The sequence below is a fragment of the Erinaceus europaeus genome, chromosome 2 (genome assembly GCF_950295315.1).
Source record: "Erinaceus europaeus chromosome 2, mEriEur2.1, whole genome shotgun sequence".
Taxonomy (NCBI): domain Eukaryota; kingdom Metazoa; phylum Chordata; class Mammalia; order Eulipotyphla; family Erinaceidae; genus Erinaceus; species Erinaceus europaeus.
This window is the reverse complement of record NC_080163.1, coordinates 57,962,713-57,982,823: the sequence shown is the minus strand read 5'-3', so window position 1 is coordinate 57,982,823 and position 20,111 is coordinate 57,962,713. Positions and strand designations below refer to the sequence as shown.

General features: G+C 40.3%; 1 protein-coding gene across 1 annotated transcript; it reads left to right on the top strand.

The window, feature by feature from the left end:
* LOC103107632 (olfactory receptor 2T27-like) lies at positions 1 to 936 on the top strand. The gene has a single exon (XM_007516443.1). The coding sequence runs from the start codon at positions 1 to 3 to the stop codon at positions 934 to 936; it is 936 nt and encodes a 311-aa protein (XP_007516505.1).
* The last annotated feature ends 19,175 nt before the right edge of the window (positions 937 to 20,111 follow it).

Genomic DNA, 20,111 nt, shown 5'->3' with positions numbered 1-20,111 from the left:
ATGGCATGGCAGATGAACCAGACATCAGAGGCTGGTTTCTTACTCTTGGACCTGTTTCGTATCACTCAAGCTCCCTGGACCCTCTTCATAGTCACAATGCTGGTGTTCCTTGTGGCCCTGCTGGGCAACACCACAATAATCATCCTCATCTGGGCAGATCCTGTTCTCCACAGCCCTATGTATTTTCTGATCAGCCAGCTCTCCCTCATGGACCTCCTCTACATCTCCACCTTTGTGCCCAAAATGGCCCTGGATTTTCTGACTGAGGATCACCGCATCTCTTTCACTGGGTGTGGCTTCCAGCTCTTTCTCTTCATGACCCTAGTAGCAGCTGAGTGCCTGTTACTGGCTTTCATGGCTTATGACCGGTATATGGCCATCTGCCACCCACTGCGCTACGCCATCTTTATGCGTCCACTGGTCTGTGTGCGCCTGGTGCTTATATCCTGGCTAGGTGCATTGCTCAATGCTTTGATTCATGTTGTCTATACTCTAACTCTTCCTTACTGTGCCTCCAGGGAAATTCACCACTTCTTTTGTGAGATTCCAGCCTTATTAAAACTCGTTTGTGCTGATACTTCTGGGTATGAAAATGCTCTTTTTGTCAGTGGTGTGATATTCCTCCTCCCTCCTATCTCAGCCATCCTGGCCTCCTATGGGAGCATACTGTCCACTGTACTGGGCATAGGATCAAGCCAGGGACTCAAGAAAGCCTTGGCTACTTGCTCTTCCCACATGATTGTGGTGTCTTTATTTTATGGTGCTGCTATCATCAAATACCTTCTACCCAAATCTTACCATTCCCCAGAACTAGATGAAGTGGTCTCTGTCCTCTATACCATCTTAACGCCCATGCTCAACCCCTTGATCTACAGTCTGAGAAACAAAGATGTCGCTAGAGCCTTCATGAAAGTTCTCAGAAAACAAGGAAGGTGAAATGTTTTCAATGTGAAATAAAAATAGTAAATGAATTTACACTGAAGGTCAAAAAAATAGCTCACTTGGATAGTATGCTGCCTTGTCATGTGAGATTCCCAGGCTCAAGTCTGGCACTCGACACCCACTCCATTGAAGGACATTCCTGTGCTTTGGTTTCTTTCTCCCATTCCCTGCCCCTTCCCGCCCCCATCTCACTTTGTACTTTCTAACTTAAAAAGTCAGCTATAATAAAGAATTTCCATTCAAATGGAATTCAGTACATGTATAAAGACATATCCATGTATATTTAATTATAGAAGCCAAATTCTTTTGAAGTACAGGAACGAGGAAAAGAAAAAGAATGATTATGTATACAAAAATAAAATATAACACAGTCATTTTCTTAATTAGTTATTTTATTTTAACAGAGCACTGTTCAGTTCTGGTTTAGGGTGGCTCAGAGGATTGGTTTTGTTTCTGTGTGTGTTTGTTTGCTTTAGATAGAGTCAGAGTGGCAGAAGCACAAAGAGAGCATGAAAGAGAACACAGTGCCCAATATTTGTCAAATTGGTGAGGGATCAAACATTTTCTTACTTTTAGCCTTCTCTATATGTCCATACTCAAAAACAAATGAAGATGTTATTTAATAATGTAACAGAAATCGCACTTTTTATTGCTATATAATTATATTTGATTAGTTATTTAAGTTATTTATATTAGTTATTTAAGACTGTGGGATAAGAAGGGTACAATCCATACAATTCCCACCATCATAGTTCCGTATAGCATCCCCTCCATTGGAAGCCTCTATATTCTTTATCTCTCTAAGAGTATGGACCAAATTCTTTATGGGATGCAGAAAGTGGGAGGTCTGGTTTCTGTAATTGCTTCTCCGCAGGATGTGGGTATTGACAATTTAATCCATATTCCCAGCCTGTTTCTCTCATTCTCTAGTGGGGTAGGGCTCTAGGGAGGTGGGGTTCCAGGACACATTGGTGTGATTTTATACCCAGGGAAGTCAGGTTGGTGTCATGGTAGCAACTTTATGGCTGAAAATCATTAAGGTACAAAACAAAACAAATTGTTTAATACCTAGGTACCAAAAGGTAAGAATATTGCAGATGATATTTGGAGTCTTCATGTTCGAAGAAGCTAGGAAGTTTATTTTAGGTATATTCGAAGGGGCCCATAACTTTACTAATTTTTGCCTGAGCCCAACAGCTAACATGAAGGTGGACTAAAAGTATTGTCTAGGAATATAGTGTCAGAGTTTGGAATAGGACTAGAAATCTTGATCAGGGCAGAGAGTAGCTCCCAAATATGGGGAAAATATATAAATACTATTAACTATAAACCCCATTGATCTTACCTACAGCCCATATGTCTAGTCATATTCAGCACTGGAGCCTGTATAGCCTCTAGATCCCTGACAGTCTGAGCTCTCATTCCATGGTCACAGCTAGGAATATTCCAGGATGCACTCATTTCAGGACTCATTTTCCTTGAGTGGCAGAGTATGTTGACTCAGCCTCCCTTCAGAATTTGGGGCAGTTACATTTTAGATCAACAAAACAGATCTCCAAAGAGAACCACTGACTCCCTAGTTATCTCTTTCAAAGATTTTTATGTAACCCCAAGTCATCATAAATATAAAACAGTTAATGGTTTAAAGTATACTTTTATAATTTTTTCATTTGTTTTAAGACATTTATTTCTTGACATAAAATTTGGGAATCAAAAAATTTTGAAACACATATTTTAGGTATAAATTACTAAGTCTTTAGTTTTTCATAGTAAGCTTTAAAACTAGTAGTATTCCCAGAGGGATAAAGAATAGGGAAGCTTCCAGGAGTCAGGTGGTAGCCCAGCGGGTTAAGCCCACGTGGTGCAAAGCACAAGGACCAACATAAGGATTCTGGTTCAAGCCCTTGGTTCCCCACCTTCAGGGGGGGGTCTCTTCACAAGCGGTGAAGCAGGTCTGAAGGTGTCTATCTTTCTCTCCCCCCTGTGTCTTCCCCTCCTCTCTCCATTTCTCTCTGTCCTATCCAACTACAACGACATCAATAACAGCAATAATGACTACAACAATAAAACAAGGGAAACAAAAGGGAAAATAAAGAATAGGGAAGCTTTAAATGGAGAGGATGGGATACATATTGTCTCCTCATGAAAGGAATAGTATTTCCAGAATATTATTTCTAGAATGTTCTGTTCCTTCGATCTGTATACTCATTTAAACTCAGACAATACTTTTTGATAGATACAAATTCATACTGTAGTGATACCTCCATATTTGTTCCATGTTGGGGAGGATCTTTGGGTTTTCATTCAAATTATAAGTTGTTTTTCATCTGTAAAAATATAATACCGGGAGTTGCGCGGTAACGCACATGGCGCGAAGCTCAAGGACTGGTAAGGATCCGGTTGGAGACCCCGGCTCCCCACCTGCAGGGGAGTCGCTTCACAGGTGGTGAAGCAGGTCTTCAGGTGTCTATTTTACTCTCCCCCTCTGTCTTCCCCTCCTTTCTCAATTTCTCTCTGTCTTATCCGACGTCAGCAACAATAATAATAATAACTACAACAATGATGGAACAACAAGGGCAACAAAAGGGGAAAAAATGGTCTCCAGGAGCAGTGGATTTGTGGTGCAGGCACCCAGCCCTAGCAATAACCCTGGAGGCAAATATATATATAGCCACTGGGATATTTATAACAACTGATAATCACCTTGGATGCATGGATATTTTTACAATCAAATCTTAAATTATATCTCATATTTCTAAGTTTAATTTAACTATTACTTTTTCCAACCCTTAAAAATGCTGTTACTCATTCATTATGCTAGCTTCATAGAAAAAATCTAATGAAGTGTTGTCTGAGGCTGGACAGTAAGTAGTACACCCATTTGAATACACACAATGTCACGCTCATGAACTCAGATTCAAGCCCCCACTCTCCACCTGAAAGAAGGAAGCTCCAAGAGTGGTGAAACAAGTCTACAGGTGTCTTTCTTTATCTTTCCTTCTCTGTCTCCCATTCCCTTCTCAATTTATCTGTGTCCCATCTAATAAAAAAGAAAGGAAAGTGGGGGGTGGGGTTTGTAGCCAGGAGCAGTGGATTCACAGTGCCAACACTGAGTCCCAGGGTGGGAAAAAATATTCCCTTCCTTTACTTAAAATAAATCCCCCTTTCCTCACTAGAAAGTAGTAATGATGAGAGTCTGGGTTAATTTACTCTGCCATTTGAGGAACACTAGTGATGAAATGAGTGCAGCCTAGAATATTTCTAGCTGTGGCCATGAACTGTGAACTCTGAGTGACAGGGACTATTGATGGGGTTCAGTGCCATCATCCACAGAATCCACTGCTCCTAGAAGAAATTTTTCCACTTTATTGGGCAGGACAGAGAGAAATTGAGAGACCAAGGGGAGACAGAGAGGGAGAAAGAAAGACAGATCTGCCTCACCACTCATGAAGCATCCCTCCTGCAGGTGGGGAGCAGGGGCTCAAACCCAAATCTTTGTGCAGTTCCTTGTACTTCATATTATGTGAGATTAACCTGGAGCACCACTTCCTGGGCCTGCATCACAACATTTTTAAACTTTGAGAATAACAGGGAAAGTGGGGTGGTTAATTGAATTTAAATGATAAATTATATGGTGAAAGACAGAAACCTGACTTTTGGTGTTGGACATAGCGTATGCACAGATAATGATTAGTAACAATGTACACCTGAAATGAACATAACGCTATATGGTATCACACCCAGATGAATGCACAGGTTATAGTAACAATGCATAAAGCCTAGAGTTCAAGCCTCCAGTCATCACTTGCAGAGAGAAATCTTCTTGAGGAGTGAAGCAGTGTTACAGGTGTCTCTCTCCCTTTCTGTCTCCTCTCCCCTCTGGATTTCTCTCTATCCAATAAATAAATAGGTAAATAAAATACTGAAAATTTTAATGCTGTAAACCAGTGTTAGTTCTATAAAAACTTTAAAAAAATGAAGCAAATTCAAAGTTGTAGTGGTATAATAATAAAATTCCAAATCAGATCTTCCAAAAAATAATAATAATTAATAAACCAGACTTTGGTTCTTCCATCTCCACAGCAAGCACAGAGATTCCATCTCAGGTGCCCTTGTGATTACAAAGCCTGGGGGACAAGGGGTCTATGGAATGTATGGGGCAAACAGTAGAGGGTTAACCAGAGATATAGGTGGATGTCAGAGCTCCCCAGCACCTCACCAGCACACTTGGCAGGACAGGCACTGAGGGGTCAGAGAGGCAAGCTAGAGGGATGGTGGCTCAAGGGAAACCACCAGTTTTGAGTTTCCACCCTGCCGAGGCTACCTGGGTACCCAGATCCAAGCTCCACCAGGACTTCTCTGGGTGCACAAAGACTTGGGGGAAATCCCCAGTAATGTCCTTTTGTGATGGCACCTTTTCTTGTTTTGTTTTGTTCTATGTGTCTTGTGAGCCTGTGGTATAGATGTGATATTTATAAATGTTTCTTCGGAGTTCCCTTTCCCTTAGTTGATAAAAGAAGTTGGGGAAAGCACTTCCATGAGCTGGGTAGGTTAAGTCTCTGGTAAAAACCTTTGAAATTGTCCTGTGAAATTGACATTTCCAGTGGAGGATGCTCTGACTTTTTTTCACAGTGATTGTCCTGTCCAGACAGAACCAGAAAAGGATCTTTCACGATCTTTATCATAGGAAGTTACCATACATCCTAGTTCCTAGTAAAGAATAAGATTGGCACATTAACCACCCCAGCACAGTCTGTCCTCAGACTGCAGTTCACAGGAGTTTTTCACTTTCAAGCTGGCCCAATTCCATGATCTGCAATTTACTAAAATTACCATTTAAATATCTCTTCCAATTTATGGTCCCAGGAGCTTTAATTCTGGGTAGGCAAGTATGAACTGTGATATAAATTTATCTCTACCTCTAGTTAGAGGAGACCAGTTCATCCTGAGATCTCATATCTTTAAAAAAGATATTAGTTTTTCATAGTCTGGGACACAGTCTTTTGGGGATGGGAATGGTGTTTATGTACACTCCTATTAATCTGTGGTCATATAAATGACTAATTAATATGAGGGGAAAATTTTGATTGAATGTCTTAAACTTTTTAAAGCACAGATGAGTCTTTTTAATACATAGGCCAAGTCTTTGATATGTTGACTCTCTCAAAAGCCTAGACCAGGGAGAACAGAAGCAACTAGTGGCACAGCTATATACAAATAATGTCAAAGGACATAAATTATGGTGATGTTGGGTATTATACAGCAAATCCTAACAAAGGGATTTTTCAAAGTTAATCCAATTAGCAAATAATGTGATTATAACAATAGCTATTTATTGTCTTCTTGAACTCTAAGACAGCAGGAACCTCACATTTCCACTATAGAGCCTATATTTCCCCCAGTCCTGGAACCTTATGGTGGGGCACACTTTCCTGAATGCTTCTCTCAATTCATACCAAATAATATTGCATCCGCCAATCCCAACCTAATCAACGCAATGAGTACCACCTCAACATGCTTCACTTCAGACTGTGTCCAGAGACATCAGGTGTGGAATGACAACCCTTCAGCTTCATTACTAAGGTGAGACCTTTCCTTTCATAGTATTCTCTAATTCCTTTTTTCCAGGCGGTTCACTTCCTAACAAAATCCCAAAGCCTAGATATAGACCAGGTCCCATGAGATAGAGCATATGCTCACACGTATCCATAAACTAGGGCAAAATATATACCTGAAAGCAAAAGTACACAATAGGCTGCAGTGAGTATCCCCCAACACTTCATCTGCACTATTCCAGCCTTTAAGTCCATGATTGTTCAACAATTTGTTTGGCTTTGGATGTTAACTCTCTTTTTAGCCACCAGGTTCCAAATGCTAACATGATGCCAACCAGACTTCCCTGGACAGATGACCCCACCAATGTCTTCTGGAGCTTTGCTTCCCCAGAGCCCCAATGTACTAGGGAAAGAGAGAGACAGGTTGGGAGTATGGATCGACCAGTCAGTGCCCATATTCAGCAGGGAAGCAATTACAGAAGCCAGACCTTCCACCTTCTGCATCCCACAATGTCCTTGGGTCCATACTCCCAGAGGGATAAAAAATAGGAAAGCTATCAGGGGAGGGGATGGGATATAGAGATCTGGTGGTGGGAACTGTGTGGAGTTGTACCCCTCTTATCCTACGGTTTTGTTAATGTCTCCTTTTTTAAATAAAGAATAAAAAAAAACTCAGGTCCTTGCACACTGTAGTGTGTATGATCAACTGGGTATACCCACACTCCCACCCCCACTGGCCCCAATTAATTTTAATGCTATTGTAATAGTATGTTTTTCAAGCAACTAACTACTACAAGGCTTTCTTTAATTATAATTCACTTTAAAATTTCACCACAGATTATTTGACAAGCAGTATTCCCTGAGGTAGATACTGCATACATATATGAGACTATTATAACCATTTCTCTGGAATCATGAAGAATAGCAAGTTAGTTAAATGATGCACAGTTACCTAGGGATCAGAAGTGCAGATTGGGGACATCCTCTCTGGGGACTCGTACAGAACAGTAAATTGGCTTTGGGCTATTGAAATGATCTAAATGTTTTTAACTTTCTTTGTTCAGAAGGAAGCCATGTAGCTCTAGTATTGGGAAAAATAAATAATATAGCAACAAAGTCTTCTAAGTAGTATCAGTCTCCTGCATGTAAGTAGAAGCACTTTTCTCAGAACATAGGTTAAGTAAATCTGTTGTGTGATTCCTTGAGCTGCTTAATATATGATCCACTCTATCATGTGTATAATTTGGGGTTGTCAGAAAAGTCATGACATATTTTTTGTTTTGTTTTCAAAGGTCATTTATCTAAAGCACATAGATCAATCAATGATATACTACCTGTTTTGTTCAATAATCTTTTGCCATCTTTCAGTGAGCTTCATAATCCCACATTCACAGACCCAGTTTTTACTGGCAAAAAAAAAAAATGAGATGCTGATTTACAGCCTCATTTGAATTGAATACTATGCCACACAAGTTTTGAAGAGAGTGAAACAAGTGGAGAGTTTTTTATTTATAAAATGGAAATATTGACAAGACTATAGGATAAGAGGGGTACATTTCCATACATTGCCCAACCCCAGAGCTCCATATCCAATCCCCTCCCTTAATAGCTTCCCTATTCTTTATCCCTTTGGAAGTATGGACCCAGGATCATTGTGGGATGCAGAAGGTGGAAGGTCTGGCTTCTATAATTTCTTCTCTGCTGAACATGGGCACTGGAAGGTCTATCAATACTCCCAGACTTTCTCTCTCTTTTTTCTAGTGGAGCAAGGATCTGGGGATGCAGGGTTCTAGCACACATGGTGGGGTCCTCTGCCCAAGGAAGTCAGGTTGGCCTCATGGTATCATCTGAAACACGGTGGCTTAAAAAGAGTCAAGATACAATGCAGAACAAATTGTTGATGAATCATGAACCTAAATGCATGAAGATTGCAGATGAAGATTCAAGTCTCCATTTTGGAAAAAGCTAATAGGTCTATTTTAGGTATATTCCAGAGGGCCCATGACTTTACCAGTTTTTGCCTTTGCCTGACATCTAATATGCAGGTGGACCCAGGTTATTGTCTGGGGAGATGGTGTCATAGTTTGAAAAAGGACTAGAAAGCTGCATCAGGGAAGAGAGTAGATCCCAAATATGGTGAAAAAATATATATACATTTAACTATAAACCCCACCGGTTTGATCTGGGGTCCATATTCAGCACAGGAGCCTATGTAACCTCTGCATCCCTGTAGATCTGAGCTCACATTCTGTGGTCACAGCTAGGAACAGTCCAGGCTGCACTAATTTCAGGATCCATCTTCCTCAGGTAGTAGGTAGAGTATGCTGTCCAACCTCCCTTCAGAGAATGGAACATTCCCTACCATTACCAATCCACATTGAGGGCAAGGTTCTATAGGGACCCACAAATGGGTCCATTGTGTTGTTCCTGATGGACATCACCAGTGACAGTGGTGAGCGGGATCTGTTAGAGGTCTAGGTCCATCATGTCTGTGTAGGAACCCCAGGACTCCCTGACTAGGGCCCCAGGTGATGGGGTGGCCTGGTAGTGATTAAAGAGTCATCGTTAAAGTATGCCAGTCTCTTCCCCCTATTCAGCTTTTGTAGTTCTTACTTTGTCTGACATGGTTAGCTTTGGAGTGGCTAAGGGTTGTGTAATAGGAAGTAGGTGAGGAGGATATCTAGGTCTAAGTAGAAACTATTTGATTACATACTTTAAGGTGTCTTTTTAGTTCTTTCTACTTTCTTGCTTCATTTTTTGGCTCACTGCAAATTATTGTGGACTTTTGTTAGAAGGTATATATTTTCCCCTAACTTATGGGTACATGTACGTATGCCCTATCTCATGGGCCCTATAAGTGGAAATTTAAAGGCACAAATTCAGGTGAGTCTGATAGATGTGGCAACATATCCAATTCAAGCTACATTCGAGATCCAATAATTTTTGACAGCTGATCAAACTTGTGTATGGTCTCATGTTGTCATGCTAGAAAACAGCTCCTTTATGATTAACAAGTTGACGGCCTGTAATTTCTGCATCATAACATTATCTATCCAACTATCAATATTATTAATACTTTCTGTTGAACCATAGTAAGCACTTTAGTCTGATGAGAGCCAGATGATAATTCATCTTATATAGCAAGGTAGTTAATCATGTCTACATTGATTGTCCTAGTTTCCCAGGCTTCTCAAATTCAATCCTAGTTTCTTTGATTGTAAGTAGTAGTGAGTCACTTTTAACAAATAGAATGCATTTAAAAAGTTATAAGCTGTCCTTTCCAATTTAAGGCATAAAAAAGATTGTAACTTCTGTCTTACTGTGGCATCCCCCTCAACTCACCTTTTCTAAGCAGAGATCAGTTACTATTACAGAAGGCAGGCTTGAGAGTTGGAAAACCTTTACCACATAAAAATACAGTTACCTTAGGAAAGATCTGCCTGGTGACAAATTGAACTTTAAAATGGATACTGTAGGACACATCATTATCACTTTACTGTTCCTGACCTTATATCCTCCTCCAACTGAGTACTGATATCATTGCAATTCTGGATGACAGCTTGTCTGTAACCTCATTAAGAGACTAGACCTGAATTTATTAGCTAAGATATTCTCAGAATCTTAAATCACAGCAACTATGAAACAATGAACATTTGTAGTTTCAAACCCATTAATTTGAGGTAATTTGTTCCACAATAGAGAAATAGTAAACATAGCTAATGTGTATCACATACCAAAGCACCTTTTTAATTATTGTCAACACCCCTAATACATCCTATGCCATTTTTCTGGTATAGAAGTTATCTGAGAAATCTTGATTAGTGTGGTCTTACCAACACTATATATTTCCAAATTTAGAATACTTTTATTCTGCATACTAATAGATGAGACATAATATCTCACTATGGCTTTAATGTTTTCTTGTGATATGAGAGACACCTCCTTTTCCTTCAACTTCCATTTTAATGATACACTAATAGGCAGACAGTTCCCCATCACTCTTGGAATATAGAGCCAAATTTTTCACAATTTCTACCTAGCTGTTCATTGTTTGTTTCCCATATCTACAGTTTCCACTTGTATCAATCCTGATATATTCTGAATCAATCACCTGTAAACATTAGTGTCTAAGACAACAAGTGACCTACCTCTTTGTCCTTAGCACAAGTTATTCAATAAACTGTTGTGATAATATTGATGTTACTAGGGAAGTTCACTTTGAAGTGAGTGATCACAATTACACATTTCTTCCCCTATTCTTTTTCTTGGCCAAAGTTTTATCTGGTCTTTGTCCTCCACATGGCCCCTAAAACTCTAATTTGTGCCAGGTTTAATAGACATTAAAGACATACAGAAGATCCAATTTTTTGTTTGTTTTTTCGTAATCTGAGATGTGAAGAAATATTACTGAATTTTCTGATTTTTCTGCTTACCTCTTAAAAACTCTAGTAATGGTTAACCTGATGGTGACACAGTGGGCAAAGCACTAGATTCTCAAGCATGAGTTCCCAAGTTTGAGCTCCAGCATAGCATGTGTTAGAGTTAGGCTCTGGTTTTCCCTCTCCTCTCCCATCCCCTCCCCTCTTCTGCCCTCCCCTCTCCTCTCCTCTCTAGTAAAGAAATCCAGAAGAAGAAAATTAGAGAAAGTTCAACTCATGCTCAGTTCAGCAGCGCATATACTAATAAGTTGGAATGAAAGATAGTTCTACTAATCTTGGCCTTTCCTTCCTCTGAAAGAAAAACCAGTTGTTTATGAAATGTTTGCAGGATTTCTGAAATTAGGAGAATTTTTTAAATTGCTATACTCTCTCCAAATATAAATTTCTCCTTGAGTCCATGTATGCTTTTACCTGACATGAAAAAACTCTTCTTGTGAAATCATTTAATAAAGTAAAAAATTAATGTCCCGTAAAAACTATGATTCAAAATTGTATCTATTTATGTGCATAGTGAGACATAGCTTTTTTTTTTTTAGTATAAAAACTTAAATTTAAAAAAGCAAACTGTCTCTAAGACTTGGTGACAACTATGGTAGTGGAGGAACTATAGTTAAGAGGGTGGGGGAAACAGAACTTTGGTGTTGGGTGTGGAACTGTATCTCAGTAATCCTACAATCTTACAGCCCACTATTAATCATGAAGGTGGAAGAGGGGATGAAAGGGGAAAGAAAGGAGACAAGAAATGGAAAGAGGAAAGGAGGGGAGGAGAGGAGAGGAGAGGGGAGGAGAGGAGAGGGGAGGGGAGGGGAGGGGAGGGGAGGGGAGGGGAGGGGAGGGGAGGGGAGGGGAGGGGAGGGGAGGGGAGGGGAGGGGAGGAGAAAGAAAAGGGAAAAGAAAGGGAGAAGAGAAGGGAAGGGGACGGCAAGAGGGAGGGAGAAGAGGGGAAGGGAAGAAAAGGGAAGGGGGAGGGGAGGGGGAGAAAGCCTGAACGGAATGTCTATAAATAATTAGTGTTTAGCTGGTTCATTTTTTTTTTACAGTGTTCCCCGCAAATCTATAAACTTGTCATTGTCTTCCATTTCCCCTCATGTCTTAATCTCCCTTTCTCGGTCTCAAGTCTCCACTTTCTTCACCTTAATTCCCCACCTCTATTCCCATACCATTGGGCTATTTACCCTACAATTTACTTCTCTTCCTACACAGGTTTCTCCTTTGCACCCAATGCCAGTTTTTTTTTTTTTATCCTCTGCCTGTCTCTCGCCCTCCCTCTGTGCTTCAGTCTCTTTTTGCCCTATTAATATCCCTTTTCTCATCAGTTGACTTCTGCAACAGTAATTTCCCACTAGAGACTGCCTTCCAATCGTTTTCAGCACAAAGTTCATTATAACCGTGCCTCCATCACCATCCCACAGGAACACTTCCATCCCAGAGGCTCCTCTCTCCCACAATGACTCCCCCAAAGAAGCCTGCACCATTCCACTTCCCTCCCGCTCTGCAAATAGAGTCTCACTGCTTAGGATTATACCATTTACAAACACGTTTTGTAGTCACTAACGTGAATATTTTACCTTTCCAACTCTTACTTTCCCCCCACACCAAATGCAGTTTTTTTGATACAAGATAAATCTCTGAAACTTTGTACCATACTATAAAATCTCTTCAAACTCTTTCAGTTTATTGGTTTGCATAATCCTACATCCCGTCATCTATCCCCCTCTTTTTCCTGCCACAGTGGTACAGGCCAACCTGAGACTCCGAAATCACTGACTTCCACAGCTTTGTACGAACTCAGAGGACTTTCAAGATGGCAGCTCCCTTCACCTAGTGCTGGGAGCTGCCATGTTGCCTCCTAAACAAAGAGTCCGGGAGGGGTGGACCTGAGCCACCCAGGACCAGGAAGCAACATAAGCTTGTGAGCGAGGTGCCCGTAGGTCTAGGAAGTGTAGGTGAGTCACTATGGGAAGGGTGATGGGACACTGGTCAGAGAGGTCTGCGGATGAAGGTTCGGTTTACTTGAGAGGCAAGAGGAGCAGGTGGTGGTGCACCTGGTTAAGTGCACACATCAGTGTGCAAGGACTAGAGTTCGAGCCCCCAGTACCCACCTACAGAGGGAAGGCTTTGCAAGTGGTGAAACAGTATTGCAGATGTTTATTTTTAAGGTTTTTTTTTTAACCATCTTTATTTATTGGATAGACAGCCAGAAATCGAGAAGGCAGGGGAAAATAGGGAGAAAAGAGAGAGAGAGAGAGAGAGAGAGTTCTACAGCCCTGCGTCATCATTCCTGAAGCTTTCCCCCTGCAGGTGGGGACAAGGGGCTCAAACCTGAGTCCTTGAGCACTGTAACATTTGAACTCAACCAGTTGTACCACACCTAGCCCCCAGGTGTCTCCGTGTCACCCCCTTCCCGCTCAATTTCTGGCTGTCTCTATCCAATAAATAAATAAAGATACTAAAAATTTTTGTAAACCAATTAAAAAAATAACTATGATAGGCCAGTGTGGGGCACCAGAAATAGCAAGGCCCCTGTACTCACTGCTGGGGAGGACAGGGGGCAGTGATGACAGACATTTTTGGGGAATTAATGATTTTTTTTATTTTTTATTGTCTTTATTGGATAGAGACAGCCAGAAATCGAGAGGGAAGTGGGTGATAGAGGAGAGAGACACACCTGCAGCCCTGCTTCACCACTTGTGAGGCTTTCCCCCTCCAGGTGGGAACTGGGGCCTCAAGCCTGGGTCCTTGTGTATTGTAACGGGCACTCAACCAGGTGCACCACCACCTGGCCCTGGAATCAGTGATTGTTGAGGAGGCCATGGATTGAGTGACCTGAGCATCTAGGTTGTGGCCAGTGATATGAGGTCTCAGGGGGAGTTCTGTGACTGATGTGATTGCTAGACTCAGGGATTCTGAGATCTAGAGGAAGCAGTAATGAAATCAGAGGATCATGGTAATGATGACACTCAATTGATAGTGAAAAGCTGGTTCTTTCTTTAATTTTATCTTTTCTTATAAGAATGTAGTTTCAAAGTTACACTTTTAACCATTAAGTTAATGTTTACCAAACTTGAAACACACACATAAAACATGTAGTTTATAACACAGAGAAGGAGAAAAGCTTTTCTTACGAAGACATATCATTTCAAATGCGAATTTAGATCTGTACTGTCAGAGTTGAACCATCTTTACTCACACAGTTTAAGACTAAACATTTCATATTTATACCAAGACTAAAAAGAAGTCAAAAAGAGGAAAAAACTATTTTTGGACTGTTTCTGGATGTCTCCAGAAACCATGGCTGCGTCCAGCATTTTTATATAAAGTCAATTAAGTTTCAGAGTACTCTGAGCAAAATGGGTCATATAAAAAGTTTTGGTCACTCAACTCACTCAATTTTTTTTTTCAACTCACTCACAAAATACAACTGGCCAGTCATAGCATAAGACATTCATGGGGGGGGGGGGGGAGAGCTCTGTGAATCAGATTTTTCAGATTCTGCCATGTCATATTATGGATCCTGGGGTGCGTCTTGCAGCCAGTCCTCTTGCGGTATTTCTTGCTCCTCAGGGATATCGGCGCCATCATGTGGGTATTGCCGGACATGGTGGGCAGGAACCCAGACAGGTTTGGAGTAATTCTGTGGAAAAACGCATGTGAAACCCCTCCCCATGGTCAATAGGGGGTCAGGCCCTTTCAAAATTTTATCGAGTGAGTCTTTCCATTTGATTTTAATAGCTGGGAGGGTGGATGGTGTTTGCCAGTGAAGAATAATAGGAGGTTGGTCTGAATTTTTGTAAATATTAAAGAGATTTAATGTAGTTAAGGCTTTTGCCAACTGGATATTGGGGGGTACATTTCCCTGTTTTCTTTATTTAATTGAGCCTTAAGAGTTTGATGGGCCCTCTCAACAATGCCTTGTCCCTGTGGATTATACGGAATGCCTGTAGTTTGAGAAATGTTCCAGAGGGAACAAAAATCTTTAAATTGTTTACTGGTGAAGGCAGGACCACTGTCAGTTTTAAGTTGAAAATGTACGCCCATTACAACAAAACGGGAGAGCATATGGCTTATAAGTTTTTTTGAGCTTTCTCCCATCTGAGCTGTAGCCCACATAAATTTAGAAAAGGTATCAATTGAGACAAACACATATTTTTGTTTGCCAAAGTTGGGTATGTGGGTGACATCAATTTGCCAAAGAGTGTTGGCTTTTAAGCCTCGGGGGTTAACCCCAAGAGTTTGAACAGTAGATGTTTTGATTAGACCTGCACAAGAGGAGCACGTAGCAAGAATGCATTTCAACTGTGCCAGAGGAATATCAGGAAATCGAGCTCGAAGTCCTTTAAGATTAACATGGGTTTAAGGAATGAAAGTCAGCAGAATTAGAGACAGAGGCTAATTAAGAGAATTCCTGTGGAGGTGAGGCGGTCAGCTGCAGCATTCCCTTCAGACAGGGGACCAGGAAGAGGGTTGTGGGAACATAGGTGCTGAACATACAGTGGTTGGGTTCAAGAACAGAGCATAGAGGCAATTTGAATTAAGAGAGGAGAAAGTGGGTTGTCATCAATTCTCACATAAGATCGAGCAAGCCATGGAAGTAAGTTAACAATATACACACTGTCAGAAAAAAGGTTGAAGGATTCTAGTACAGCTTTCAATGCAAGGAAAACAGCATAAAGTTCTTTGTATTGAGGGGAATTATCAGGAAGCTCAGTAAAGAGAGGTTTGGGGTATTGCTGTTCTGGATAATATATAAGGGCAGCAGCTCCCTTTTTTCCACCATCAGTGAACACTGTAGGAGCAGAGGGATGGGATCTCGAGAGAAAAGTTTAGGTACTAGTAGAGGCAAAAGAGGTAAAGAAGCTATCAAATTATTAGAGGGAAAATGATTATCTAATTGCCCTGGAAAACCCATTAAACTTATGGCAAAATGAGAATGGTGGCATATGAGCCACTCTGTATCTGTGAGAGAAAAGGGAAGAATGATTTGGAGCATTTTTCATGGGTTTCTCGGCTTTTACGATCTCTTCTGTGGTGTATATTCTGTCTATGTCCTCCCCACATTTTTGGAGGGGGTCGTTTGTTTTCCTGTTGTTGAGTTTGGCAAGCTCTTTGTATATTTTGTATATTTTGGTTGTCTGATGTATGACTTGTAAAGATCTTCTCCCATTCCGTGAGGGGTCTCTTGGTTTGTGTACTGGTATCTTTTGCTGTGCAGAACCTTTTTAGTTTGATGTAGTCCTATAGGTTTATACTTGCCTTAGTCTTCTTTGTAACTGGATTCGTTTCATTAAAGAGGTCTTTAAAATTTATACAGAAAAGAGTTCTGTCAATATATTCCACTAAGTATTTGATAATTTCTTGTCTAAAAATCAAGTCCTTGATTCACTTGGAATTTACTTTTGTGTTTGGTGAAAGATAATGGTTCAGTTTCATTCTTCTATATGTTTCAACCCATTGTTTCCAACACCATTTTTTGAAGAGACTCTGCTTTCCCATTTAATACTTCAGACACCTTTGTCAAAGATTAGATGTCCATAGGTGTGGGGGCTTACTTCCAGGCTCTCAATTCTATTCCACTGGTCAGTGTGTCTATTCATGTTCCAGTACCAAGCAGTCTTAATGACAATGCCCCTATAATACAATTTGAGATCTGGGAGTGTGATGCCTCAAGTTCTGTTCTTTCTTCTCAAAATTGTTTTGGCAATTTTAGGTCTTTTCTGGTTCCAGATAAACATTTGTACCATTTGTTCTGTTCTCCTAAAAAATGTACTTGGGTCTTCATGGGGATTACATTAAATTTGTATATGGCTCTGGGTAGTATATTTATTTTAATGATGTTAATTCTTCCAACCTATGAAAATGGAATATCTTTCCACTTCTTTGTCTTTTCTATTTCCTTGAGTAGTGACTCATAATTTTCAGTATACAAGACTCTCATTTCTTGGGTTAGGTTTACTCCTAGATATTTTATTGTTTTCTGTTGCTATAGTAAAAGGAATTGATTTCTGGATTTCAACTTCCTCTAACTTAGTGTTTATTTAGATATAGGAATGCCACTAACTTTTGTATGTTAATTTTGTAGCCTTACACCTTACTGTATTACGTGATGATTCCTTGCTGGATTCCTTAGGTTTTTCTATATATACTATCATGTCATCTGCAAATAGGGAAATTTTGACTTTTTTTAATATTTATTTGTTTATTCCCTTTTGTTGCCCTTGTTGCTTTTTATTGTTGTAGTTATTATTGTTGTCATTGTTGGGTAGGACAGAAAGAAATGGAGAGAGAAAGGGAAGACAGAGAGGGGGAAGGAAAGATAGACACTTGCAGACCTGCTTCACTGTCTGTGAAGAGACTCCCCTGCAAGTGGGGAGCCTGGGGCTTGACCTGGGTTCCTTACACTGGTCCTAGCGCTTTGTGCAATGTGCACTTAACCGGCTGCACGACCACCTGAATCCTGAGAGTTTGACTTCTTCTCTTCCAATCTGTATCCCTTTAATTCCTTTCTCCTGCCTAACTGCTATAACAAGAACTTCCAACACTATGTTGAATAGTAATGGTGATAATGGGCAGCCCTGTCTAGTACCTGATCTGAGGGGAAATGCTTCCAGTTTATCACCATTGAGTATGATGTTGGCTGTAAGTTTGCTATATATAGACTCCACTGTCTTGAGGAATTTTCCATCTATTCACATTTTTGTAGCATTTTGATCATAAAAGTATGTTGTATTTTGTCAAAGGCTTTCTCTCCATCTATTGATATGACCATGTGGTTTTTGGTCTTGCTTTTATTGATGTGCTGGATCATGTTGTTTGATTTACATATATTAATCCAAACTTGCATCCCTAGGATAAACCCCACTTGGTCATGATGAACAATCTTTTTAATATACTGCTGTATCTTTTTAATATACTGTTGTATCCAGTTGGCTAGAATTTAGCTCAGTGTTTTAGCATCTATGGTTGTATCCCTGTCTGCCTTTGGTATCAGAGTGATGTTGGCTTCATAGAAGCTGGATGGGTGTATTCCTGTATCTTCAATCTTCTGGAAGACTTTTAAAAGTCTTTGAAGGTTTTGTAGAATTCATTTGTAAAACCATCTGGTTCAGGACTGTTATTCTTGGGAAGGTTTTTGATAACTGTTTCAATTTCATTAGCTGTGATTGGCCTGTTCATATTTTCTACTTCCTCTTTATTTAATTTTGGAATTTTGTAGGTATCTAGAAACTCATTCATTTCTTCCAGGTTCTCTAGGTTGGTGGCATAGTGTTGTTCATAGAAGCCTCACATAATATGTTGAATTTCTGTGGTGTCATGATATCTCCTCTTTCATTTACAATCCAATTTATTTGGGTCTTCTCCCTTTTTTGTTTTGTGAGTCTGGCTAAAGGTTTGTTAATTTTTTTTTTTTTACTCTTTTGAAGAACCAACATCTACTTTCATTGATCCAAGTTCCTAGCCTTAATCTGAACAGTGAATCAAGAAAACTGATCTCACCTATGATACTATACAAACCTGCAGAGCAGCTAATTAATTGGGCATCCCTAAAGTTCACCCTGAAAGATATTCGAATTGATCATTTAGAAGGCATAAGAAGGACAAGGGATGATACTATGAGCACAGTTTAGTGAAGGAGTTGTAGATAGTGACAGCTATAGAACATATGTGAATGTAATAAAAATCTATCACCCCTACACTACAAACCTCTCACTCAGTCCTCCTACTGTCATAGTCTCCAGGGGACCTCATTTATCTGAAAATGACTTTCTATAAAAGTTCCATCTCAGTCTTAACATATGTGACTTACACACTTGACTTCTTTCAACATTTTATTATAGGATCTAATTGATACAATAATGCAAGGAAAAGAAACAATAGGCATAATGCGCCACCCCGTCACGACCACCAGAGAGACTGACAAAGTCATCTCCTCTGGATCTGCATTCAGACTTCAAAGAAGCTGGGCAGAAGGACGGGAATGGGTCGACGCATTCTCCCCCCCGTTATTGCTACAAACAATTATACTGTCACAATTGATTAATAATGCTCTGGCAGTGCCTGGTGGGAATGGAGAGTCAGAAGCACCCCCTCTCCCTTACACAGGAGCATATTTGAAAGTTACATTATTGAAAGTGGAGAAGGTGGGTCAGCATAGACGGACAAAACAAGTCATGTTATGACTTGCCCCTCATAGAAACAATACAGAGATTGAGGCCTCCCAGGTACAAGTTGACTTATTGAAACAAAGAAAGATTAATAGTTAAACTGTACCAGACCTAGATGAGCAGTGGTCCACGACTAGGCAAAGATCTGTACGCCCCCATAGAAGATTAATGGTAGAGATAGCCCTCAGCAAAAGTCTAAAACAATTCTGGGTATGACCTCCCCTGGGAACAGAACAATACAAAGTATTGTACCCATTCTTTACAGTTATGGGGGAATAACATGTAGCCTGCCAAAGCCACAAGACTATTGTTACTTCTTTATGAGCTGGTTGCTTAGGCAACCTGAATGTAACCTGAAAAAGGTATAAAAGCTAATGCAGTTTCACTATTAAAACGAGTCCAGATTCACCCTCCAATAGAGTGTGGTGTCTATCTGTTCTCCCTCACCGACTCCTGACCCACCTGGGAGGTTGCCTTCAAGACCCCTGACCCTCCTGCTGCTCGTCCACTGAGTGGTCCTCGGCAGCATAACAATTTGAAAAGCAAAGCCAACATTATTTGCATATGATCCAATTATATAAAAAGAATGCAAATGCACTGATCAGGTACTAGAAATAAATTTTAGCAACCAAGGATATAGTTAAACAGATAGAATGCATGCTTTGCAAACATGAAGCCCCAGGATTGATCTTTGGTGATGCATATGCTAGAAAGATGCTCTAGTTGGTGTCATCTCTCTCTCTCCCCACTCTCTCTCTCTCTCTTTCTCCCTCTCTCTCTCTCTCTCTCACACACACACACACATTTTCTACCTCATTAAAAATGACTAATTTGGCACTTGTCACATTTACCAAAGACTATAAGTTAAGACACTTCTCTCATACTTTCACTCTTGAAACAAAGACGAAAGCATTAGTCTCATAGTACCTTACATTCAGTGAAGAGCCCCACATAGTTTGCTACACACTTTTAAAAAATGTTTTATTTAATTTAAAAAGAGAGATACATAGAAA

Excerpts from the sequence above, each read along its gene's own strand:
- LOC103107632 (XM_007516443.1), top strand. The coding sequence starts at position 1 with ATGGCATGGCAGATGAACCAGACATCAGAGGCTGGTTTCTTACTCTTG.